Source organism: Carlito syrichta, unplaced genomic scaffold, assembly GCF_000164805.1.
Source record: "Carlito syrichta isolate Samal-C Ts95f unplaced genomic scaffold, Tarsius_syrichta-2.0.1 Scaffold303270, whole genome shotgun sequence".
Classification (NCBI taxonomy): Eukaryota; Metazoa; Chordata; class Mammalia; order Primates; family Tarsiidae; genus Carlito; species Carlito syrichta.
In genome coordinates this window covers 181,917-192,689 of record NW_007247366.1, presented here as the reverse complement: position 1 = coordinate 192,689, position 10,773 = coordinate 181,917, and the positions used below count along the sequence as shown (strand labels likewise).

General features: G+C 45.6%; 1 protein-coding gene across 2 annotated transcripts in view; it reads right to left on the bottom strand.

Moving 5' to 3' along the window:
* The window catches only part of ATRIP (ATR interacting protein), a 16,335-nt gene extending 8,363 nt beyond the window's left edge, over positions 1–7,972 (bottom strand). For both annotated transcript variants that reach the window (XM_008058254.1, XM_008058255.1), the window contains exons 1-4: positions 7,726–7,972; positions 5,346–5,476; positions 3,092–3,262; positions 1,693–1,811 (exon numbers count right to left, since the gene is read on the bottom strand). In XM_008058254.1, the coding sequence (XP_008056445.1) occupies positions 1,693–1,811; positions 3,092–3,262; positions 5,346–5,476; positions 7,726–7,972 (668 nt within the window). The remainder of the gene's footprint in view (positions 1–1,692; positions 1,812–3,091; positions 3,263–5,345; positions 5,477–7,725) is intronic.
* Between the last annotated feature and the right edge of the window lie 2,801 nt (positions 7,973–10,773).

The window sequence follows — 10,773 nt, the reverse complement described above, 5'->3', positions numbered from 1 at the left end:
TTCTCTCACCTCAGCCTCCCAAAGTGCTGGGATTATAGGCATGAGCCACCACACCTGGCCAACAAAATGTTTTATTTGTTATATATTTGCCATTCTTTGTCAGGGCAGCTATGCAAAATTCCAGGTATTTTGATCCAAATTATTGAAAAAGTCTGATTTATTTTCACATTCTTCTAATCACACAAAAATATTGACCATCTTCTTTTACTATTTCTAATTCCACTAAAATAGCTTTTCAATGTGGAACAACCTATTTTTCTTTTTTTTTTGCGTTAGAGTCTCACTCTGTCACCCAGGCTGGAGTGCAGTGGCACACTCATGGCCACCCCAGCACTGACATGCTGGGTTTTGGTGATCCGTCCACCTTAGCCTTCCAAGTAGCCAGAATTACAGGCGTGCACTACCATGCCTGGCTAATTTTTGATTTATTGTAGAGACAAGGTCTTGCCAAGTTGCCCGGGCTGATCTCGAACCCACAGGCTCAGGCAGTCCACTCGCCCTGGCATCCCAAAATGCAGGGATTACAGGCTGAGCCACCGAGCCCGGCTGAACAACCTATTTTTTTTTTTTTTTTGAGTTGGAGTTTCACTCAGTCACCCCAACTGGAGTGCAGTGGCACACTCCTGGCCACCGCAGCCTTGACCTGCTGGGCTCTGGCGATCCTTCCACCTCAGCCTTCCAGGTAGCTGGAACTACAGGCGCGCGCTACCATGCCTGGCTAGTTTTTGATTTATTGTAGAGATGAGGGCTCGCCAAGTTGCCCAGGCAGGTCTCGAACCCGCAGACTCAGGCAATCCACTGGCCTCAGCCTCCCAAAGTGCTGGGATTTCAGGCTGAGCCAACAACCTATTTTTTAATACTCATGGACTGAATCCAAAGACTTTCAACAAAAAGAAGTTTATCAAGATAAATAAACATCACATTTTTTATAAACCTATTAGAAGATGAGCTGAAAGCTAAGCCAGTTCCTCATAGCCAATGTCTTTCATGTTAGAGAAGCAGTCTCAGCCCTCTGATCTATTCATACAATGCTGACGTCTTTCTGTTACTGATGTGTGAAGAGGACTCCCTCAGTTCTGTCTTATGCAAGGCATAGAGAGTTCAATTTCATACCCTGCCTATTATGGGCAAAGGCAGTAGAATGTTCAATACTGGAAAAGATGCCCTGACTGACACTGCTCAAATTTCAAGGCTGATACTGGCAGTGCCAGACTTCTCTGGCAGGCAGAGGGCAGGAAAGATTATTAAAAAGCTAAGCATATCTAGAGGCAACGGAGGGAGCTGTTGGACAGAGGTCCCAAGACAGCAAATGAGAAAAAATATTCCAAGTAGCTTGAACTAAAATATACTCATGCTTGTAGCAAAATCAGTTATGTCAAATAAATTACATAAAAATAAAGACTGGCCTACCTTCAAATTTTGGAGATCACTTTTCCAGCTTTTTCTAGTTCTGAGGAATTGTGTTTATAAAGGTCTATAAAGAGGAAGCATTTCTAGAAGATGGGCCTTTATGCTGCGAAGTCTCAAACCATTCAAGCTTCATCCAAACCACCTTTGAATCCTTCTGGAAGGAGGTTCTCTATCCAGGTGGCAGAGTCTAAACGGTCTTCATTTAGGACTAGCATGACACTGCTTTGTAGACTTTTTATTAAACGATGCAAAACCAAACTATCCCTCCAGCACCATCATTACCTGACATGGGAAACAGAGGGAGCAGCCAGTTGATTTGCTCGTTCACTTCTCTGAAGCTTTGACTTTAATTCATTCATCTCTGCATCTTTAAACTGGAGTTCAGACTGCAATGACTGAAGCTGGAAAGCAAAAGAAACATACTTATAGTTGTCCCGTCATATGCACAAAAATATCCCTAGACTTCAAAACGCCAAGCTAATGAAGGAAAACAAGAAAGGTACATATGAAAGTCTGCTGTGATATAAATGTCCTAAAATATCAAACATTAGCCTTCTTCCTAAAAGCATGGGACTCGAGAAAGATATTTGACTCTAACTATTGTGAAGGTATTATATGAGAGTTCAAGTATCAGCCTCACTATATACTTAGCCTCTCTGAATCTTAGCTTATCTGTAACACAAACGCCTGTCTTCATCATAATGATGAATGTAAAATGTTCAGCATGGAGCTTGGCAGGGTGCCCTATCTCAGTAGTAACATACTGACCTTTTAATGAACATAGTGGTACACAACTCCAGATCTTCTTGAAAGTTTGGGCAAATATTTAAAACAGTTTTACCTAAACCCTGTGCAGTATAGGGGACATGCTGCTCTGGGCCACAGGGGCTACAGACAACAGGAACTGCCATAATTTCCCAAGCACACTCTGCGCCAGGCACAGTACCAGATACAATAAGTGCAGGAACATTTGAGTCTCCCAGCCACCTTTCTGGTTATTTCTTGGAACAGATAAGGGAAATGAGTCATGGAGCTTAAGTCGTTACCTTGAGGTTACCACTTGGGTGTGATGAAGCTTGGACTCAAATTCTAGTCTGACTGACAACAAATTTCTTACTCTTCATCACTTATATGGAAAGTCAACTACTGTTCTTAGTGCAGGGCACAGGTAAGTGCTGATTTAAAGTTTGCTGAATGAAGTAATAAGAGAATACGACCCCATGTTCTTGAGATTGAAGCATAGGAAAGTGGTGGTATACACTGGATACCTGTTTTTCTTCCTGGAAAAGCATCTTTCTCTCTGTGAAAAACAATCACTTCAGAGTGAGACCCTTACTCAGCAACAACAAAAAAATGTCCTGACAAGATTTAAGTCATTCGAGGACTCAACACACCCGGTTTTTCCCAGACTTGGTTATGGAAGCCAATGCATTTCCTTTTGGCCTAAGCTAGGTCAATTGGGTTTCTGATCTACCAAAAGAGGCCTAATGTAAGCCTGCTTCTAGAAATTCTAAGCTAGTGATTTATTCCTGCCAAGACCAACTACCACAGCAAAGCAGAGTTTTATCTAAGTCCTTTTCCAAACCACATGCAGGCCTTAAAAAGAAAGCGTATGGCAATTAGCTGATACAGAAAGTATTTAAGACAAACGCAAACCTACAAAACAAATGCTGTGGGTCACCTTTTTGAAGAACTCCTTTTCTTTGTCACTGAGTGCTTGGGTTTTCTCTTGCTCAAGAAGAAAATGTGATCTTCTCTGCTCCTCTAGAATGACTTCTGTCTGGTGTAGTGAGTCTCGCAAAATTTTAATTTCTCCATTCTTAATGAGGATGTCTTCTTCCATTGCTTTCAGCTGTAAATCCAAATTAATCTTGTGACAAGTTTGTAAGGGAAAATTAATTATATACTTTGTTTAACATATAGCAGGGGGGACAAAGATAGCACAGGAAGAGCATGTTCTACAGACTAATGAGTGCTCAAAATATACCCATACCAACCGGATGTCACCAAGGTCTGCTAGGGCTATTCATGGGATAGCTGATACTCAGCAAGTCAACTAAAGGATACACTTGTCTCTCATATTTGCAGATCCTTTATGCTCTAGGAGGCATTTAATAATCTGGGTCACACACTTCACAGAACTAAAATTGCAAGTTATGTTCCCGGTTTTCTTTTTTTTTGAGTTGGAGTCTCACTCTGTCACCCAGGCTGGAGTGCAGTGGCATACTCACGGCCACTGCAGCCTCGACCTGCTGGGTTCAGGCGATCCTTCCACTTCAGCCTTCCAAGTAGCTGGAACTACAGGCATGTGCCACCACATCCAGCTAATTTTTTTAAAAAAATTATTGTAGAGACAAGGTCTTGCCAAGTTGCCCAGGCTGGTCTGGAGCCCCTGGGCTCAGACAATTCTCTCACCTCTGCTTCCCAAAGTGCTGGGATTACAGGTGTGAGCCACAGCGCCCAGCATGTTCCTGGTTTTCTTAGGAAAATACAGATGGTCATATGGAGAATGTCTGCTTTCTTGCAAAACTGCTAATGAAAATAGCAACATTTATGCTGTTGTGTTCCTCATATAAAGATATAGGCTGTAAATTCATCTCAGTGCCATTAACAGTTTGTACCTCTTTTAGGATCTGGTATAGTGTTTTTTCCTTGCCTTGGCTGTTAGGATTCTCACAATTTAGTTTCTTTCAGCCTACATTTTCTGGCTTGCTTTCCTTAACCTTCTCGCATTTCATGAGGATGAATCTAGATTCTTATTTTAAATCTTTTATATGTATATAAATATATATATTTTGTTTTTGTTTTTGTTTTGAGTTGGAGTCTCACTCTGTCACCCAGACTGGAGTACAGGGGCCACTCCCGGCCACCTCAGCCTTGACCTGCTGGGCTCCGGCGATCCTTCTGCTCAGTCTTCCAAGTAGCTGGAACTACAGGCGCACGCAACCACGCCCGGCTATATTTTGTTTTTTTGTTTTTTCGAGTTGGAGTCTCACTCTGTTGACAGACTGGAGTGTAATGGCTGCTCCCGGCCACCGCAGCCTTGACCTGCTGGGCTCCAGCGATCCTTCCACCTCAGCCTTCCAAGTAGCTGGATCTACAGGCGTGCGCTACCATGCCCGGCTAATTTTTGATTTATTGTAGAGATGAGGTCTCGCCAAGTTGCCCAGGCAGGTCGCAAACCTGCGGACTCAGGCAATCCACTCACCTCAGCCTCCCAAAGTGAGGGATTACAGGCTGAGCCACCAAGCCCGGCGGTTTTTGTTTATTGAGCAGGAATCTCACTCTGTCACCCAGGCTGGAGTACAGTGGTATGCTCACAGCCACCACAGCCTCAACCTGCTAGCCTCAGGTGATGCTTCCACTTCAGCCTTCCAAGTAGCTGGAACCACAGGCAGGAGCCACCACACCTGGCTAATTTTTTTTTTTTGAGTCAGAGTTGCACTCTGTCACCCAGGCTGGAGTGCAGCGGCACACTCATGGCTACTGCAGCCTCAACCTGCTGAGCTCAGGCGATCCTTCCACCTCAGCCTTCCAAGTAGCTGGAACTACAGGCGCGTGCAACCATGCCTGGCTAATTTTTTGATTTATTGTAGAGATGAGGTCTTGCCATGTTGCACAAGCTGATCTCGAACCCCTGAGCTCAGGTAATCCTCTTGCCTCTATGTCCCAAAGAGCTGGGATTACAGATGTGAGCCATGGTGCCCAGCCTAATTTTTTGATTTACTGTAGAGATGAGGTCTCACTAAGTTGCCCAGGCTGATCTCGAACCCCTGGACTCAGGCACTCCTCTAGTTTCTACCTCCCAAAGTGCTAGGATTACAGGCATGAGCCACCGCGGCCAGCTAACTTTTTTATATATTATATTGTACAATGCTTTTTAAACATGAATAAGCGAATGAATTAGCTACAAAAACACATGATAAATCACTTACCTTTTCTTTAAGTTCTTTGTATTGTGCCTGAAGTACTTCTAATTCAAAATTATCTTTAACTGGAACACTTTCTCTGTTTTTCCCTGCAGGATTTTTTGATATCCCATCTAATCTGTGGACCTTATGAATACCTGTAAAAAAGTTCCCATATAGATTTCAGGACCCATTTTCCTACTTTTGCCAGCAAAGTAAAGAAAGATCTAGTAAGCAATATAGATATTTCCCAACATATGAAATATGGTTAAAACTCATACACGATCCTTCTAAAATAACAGATCTCTTCATTCTCTCCCCATCCCTCACCCAATTTTAAGAATCTCATCTAAAGGATCAAAGGTGCTGTGGGAAATCTCACTGGCCAGAAATCAGTGACCTATATTCAACAGTATTTACTGAGCACCAGCAATATGCCAGGCATGATGTTAATCTCTAAAGGCACAATGGTGAGTAAAATTGACAGTTCTTACACTCATGGAGTTTACAGGACATTCAACAAATAATCACACTAATAAACGTAAAACTGCAACTGTGATAAGAGCTGCAGAAAAAAACCACAAAAGCCTATAGCTGGTGTGGTGGCTCAAGCCTGTAATCCCAGCACTTTGGGAGGCCAAGGCAAGAGGATTGCAAGTCCAGGGGTTTGAGACCAGCTGGGCAACTTGGCAAGACCTCATCCCTACAATAAATAAATAAAAAGTAGCCGGGCATGGTGGTGCATGCCTGTAGTTCCAACTACTTAGAAGGCTGAGACGGAAGGATTGCCTGAGCCCAGCAGTTCTAGGTTGCAGTGGCCATGAGTGTGCCACTGCACTCCAGCCTGGGTGACAGAGTGAGACTCTGACTAAAACAAACAAACAAACAAACAAAGGCCTATAATAGGGCAATCTGACCTAAGTGGAATGATTGGAACATTTCCCTAAGGAAGACGTGAATGAGCAGAGAGCTGAAGAACAAACAGGAACTAACCAGATGAGTGGATGGAAAGAACACTCAATGTACAAGGAAGAGCAATGTGTCAAGTTCATGTATGGTAAGAAAACAGAGAATTCAAGGAATGAAGGAAGGTTAGTGTGGCTGGAACTCAGAGAGGGAAAGGACCAGATCCAGCTGGACCTTGCAATCCATGTTAAGGATTTTGATCTTTATGCTGGAAGCTGTAGGACGTCATTAAAGGGCTTTCAATAGAGATGCTCATGTGTATTTGTGTGAGACACAGTCAGAGTTCAGTTTTGAAAAGACCATTCTGGCTGGGTGCAGTGGCTCACACCTGTGATCCCAACACATCGGGAGGCTGAAGCAGGACTGCTTAAGCTCAGGAGTTCAAGACCAACCTGGGCAACATAACAAGACCTAATTTCTATTAAAAAATTTTTTTAAATTTATATATATAAAAAAAAATATATATATATATATATAAAAGACCATTTTGGTGGTGTGAAGTCTGACTTGTAGGAAGTCAAGAATGGAAATGGGGCAGATGATTGTCCAGGGAAGGAAACATGGTAGCATAGATCAGGAAGTTTGTAGAAATGATGTGAATAGGATGGATTCCAGAGATGGATTAGGAAGGTAAAATTTGGAAAGGAATTAGATGTAGAGTCAAGGAAAGGAGAAGAGTTGCCTTGGGCCACTGGATGGAGAGTGGTGCCAGTCACTGTCTTATGGAACATTTGGTTATCAACCAGTGTTTTCTGAATGTCTGCTTTGCCAGGTACAATGCTAGAGATGCTGGAAGAGGACTGGATTTTCAGGAAATGACTGTGTTGACTTTAATATGCCTTGAGATATCCAAGTACAGATGCAAGGTGCCCTCAAAACCTTTCTCTTTTTGGGAGCTCCACAAGACCATTCTTCAACCAGCATGTAAACTCCAGGAAAGATGGGGATTTTGTATTTTGTTCATTGCTACATATGCTGCAGTTCCTAACATTTGGGCACCTAACACAGATAACTGGTGTAAAAAGGATAAATTTATTTCATCTCTTCCTTGTGCCAGGCCCCTCCCATGCTCACAAAACCTGTCACAAGAATAGGTTCCCATGCGTAGGTATTGATGGTTCTGATGGTGGTGGTAGTTGTGTTCCAAGGTTCTGCTTAAAATTGAGTGGCCTAAACTTTATAAAGTAAATGTTAACATAGCTTCCTATGCTTCAAATCGGCATTTGAAGTTTGACATTCCTGATACATTTCTTCCCCAAAATCAAAGGACCTTTTGGGAGACAACCGCTACTTGAATCAGGGTGTTCCCACATTCAAGTAGCGGTTGAAGGGGCAGTGTCGGTGCAAGACACCGGGGCAGCGCCGGCCGTGGGTTTCCGAAGCCACGCCAGTTCCGCAGTGTGCAATACCCTCCGGGAAAAAGTCCGCTAGGAGCACTCACTAGACACGTCCCGAGCCTCGGGCTGGCATTGGCTCAGGGCCTGTGACGCGAGGATGTCAAGCTCCTCCAGGTCGTCGGCGGTGAAGTCCCCGTGCGCGCCGAACGGGTCGTCGGGGTCTGGGGCGGTGGTTGCGGGGAAGCCCCGGGCCCGCTTGCTCGGAGGGTGCCCGGTGCCAGGCGGCGGGCCAGGGCGAGGCGCTGGGGGCTCGCTGCGCCTCCTGATGCCTGGCGCTGGGGTTCCAGCCATGCCTCCCGCCCGCCCCAAGTGTCCCGGAGAGCCGAGCCGGACGCTCCGCCGCAAGGCCGCAGAACTGAACCAACCGCCCGCGAGCTGCAGTTCGCCTCAGCAGCTAGTGTCCGGTCCTCAAACACGCGGGCCAATCAGCAGCCAGCCTGCGGGCGCGGAGGAATGACATAATCCGAGAGCGCCGCCCCGCCCAGCCGAGTCCCTGCCTATCTCGACGGCCCTCCGTCCCTTCCGGCCCCGCCCCGCCCGGCGTTCCCGGGCCAGCTGCTGGGATTCGATAGGTTCGTCTAGGTTCCAGGCTCGTTGCGACGTGATCGAAGTTACCGGAGATGCCGGTCCGAGCGCACCAGTCTCACAGCGCGGGTGGCTCTGTGCCGGTTCCTTGGCACTTCGTGGAGTAGAGTCGCGCAGGAGCGGTGTGCTCTAACATTCACACGTGTTGCGTTTGAATCCAGGCAGGCAGCATTCAGGGGTGTGGTTTCGCTTTCCTTCTCTCCAGACCCTGAGGCTCTCTTGGGGAGGAGTATGTTGTGTGTAGCAGACATCTTCGAGAACGTATTTCAAAGTCGTATTTCGAAAATAGTAAAATATCGAAATAGAAATATCTTTTTTTTCCGAATTGGAAGCTCACTCTGTTACCCGGGCTGGAACGCAGTGGCACGCTCACCGCCACCGCAGCCGCGACCTGCTGGGCTCGGGCGATCCTTCCGCCTCAGCCTTCCAAGGAGCTGGAACTACAGGCGCGCGCCACCACGCTCAGCTAGTTTTTTATTTATTTTAGAGACGAGGTCTCGCCATGTTGCCCAAGTTGGTCGCGAACCCGTGGGCCCAGGCAGTCGTCTCACGCCTCTGCCTCCCAAAGTGCTGGAATTACAGGCGTGAGCCACCGCGTCCGGCTGTACATATTTCAAATGTGTGCATCTGAGGTAGGTCTGGAGAGGAGGAAAGTCCAAGAAGGAGTGATGCTAAGAAAAGTGTGCCTGTGTGGGAGGGATGGGAACTATTCTGGTTATTCATTCATTCCTTCGAGAGTGTTGGAGTGTTTTTATCCTAAGGTCTGCTTATACTGTATAGAGATGAGGCTCAGGAGGTCAAGGAAATCCCCCTGTTAAGTGGCACCTGAGCTGTTCTACAGGTTGACTGAAAGTTAGGAGTCTGGCAAAGGAGACTACTCAGACATTGAATTCAACACTGAAAGGGAGTCCACACAAATGCCAGGTTGAAGTTACCTATAGCAAAGACAGAAGGTTAGACTTAACAAAGGAGCAGGGATTTGAGGTGGCCTTGAGTGCTTGGTAAGATTTTAATGGACAGCAGTGGTGTGCAGAACAGTTAGCAGCAATGAGGAATTGGTGTTGGAGAGTAACAGGAGCAAGACTCTGTTTGTTTGTTTGAGTTGGAGTCTCACTCTTGTCGCCCAGGCTGGAGTACAGCGGCATGCTCACGGCCACCGCAGCCACAACCTGCTGGGCTTAGGCGATACTTCCGCCTCAGCCTTCCAAATAGCTGGAACTACAGATGCACGCCACCACGTCTGGCTGCAAGACTCTTTTCAAACTCGCCCGCTCAGTGCCGAACTTAACTTGTGGCCAAGCTTAACCTGCGAGCATCCTACGAAATGTTTAAGAAGGCATTAAAGAAAGAGTAAATGAAAAGAAGATTGCTGTCCTGGAATGCCTGAGTTTTTTTAAGCAATGGGTAGGTTCCCTTAGATAGCTGCCCAAACGTTGAATGTTTTCTTAATTGCTGCAGGTCTCTGGTTCTGGAAGGAGACAGGATTGTTCATTCGTCGGGAGGGATTAGGTTCCACCAAATAAAAGAGCAGTAACTTGCTCTCACGAGCAGTGTGCTATCACTGGCACTCAGGTTTGTTTCAGAAGTACAGGACTGGGTGCCAGCTGGCAAGGTCCCATAGGGGATACCTAAAGCCCAAACAAAAAAGGTGCTACTAGCTGTGCAACTTTTTCTGGAAAGAACCAAAGCAGCCTTTATTTTTCCCATGTTAATATCTAGTGCATTCGTCATAAAATGGGCTTAATTAAATTTGCCAGAACCTTTTCCAGTTTTGATTTAGCCAAGTGTCAGAATGGTTCTAGAGCCCTTTTGAACATACATTCTTAGAAAAAACATTATTACCAGTTGTATCAAGGGCCTGGAAGGGAACCAGACTTGTGCCTCTTTATTGTTTCAATAAACACATATTTAGCATATATTATGATGGCCTGTCCTCTTTTTATTTGAGTCAGGAGTGGTAGGTAATTAACAAGTCAAGAGAAAAAATAAGACAAAGAGATATTGAACTGCCACTCTGTGGAGGGACTAGAGGAAGCTCACTATTTCAGTTCTGTAAAAGAAAGGAGTACCCAGTATTTAGTATTGTCAGGCAAAGCGTAGGTGAAAACAGTGATGCAGCTTGCCTGATACATAGGCCACTATGGCTGCAGATGGATCAGGGGATGAACAGTAGCTATCAGAGGGAAGAGAGTGGCATCCCTTAGGGCCTCTAAGAAGCCACTCAAGAATTTTGAGCCAAGGAGAGAAAAAGTGTGACTTCTGTTTTAGCAAGATCACTCTGGGTCCTGAATATAGACTGCAAGGGGACAAAGGTGGGGGCCGAAGAGAAATTTATTTTTGAGTTGGAGTCTCTCTGTGGCTCAGGCTGGAGTGCAGTGGCACAATCATGGTTACTACAGCCTTGACTTGCTAGGCTCAGGTGATCCTTCCGCATTAGCCTTCCAAGTAGCTGGAACTACAGGCATGCACCACCATGCCTGGCTACTTTTTTTTTTTTTTTTTTTTTT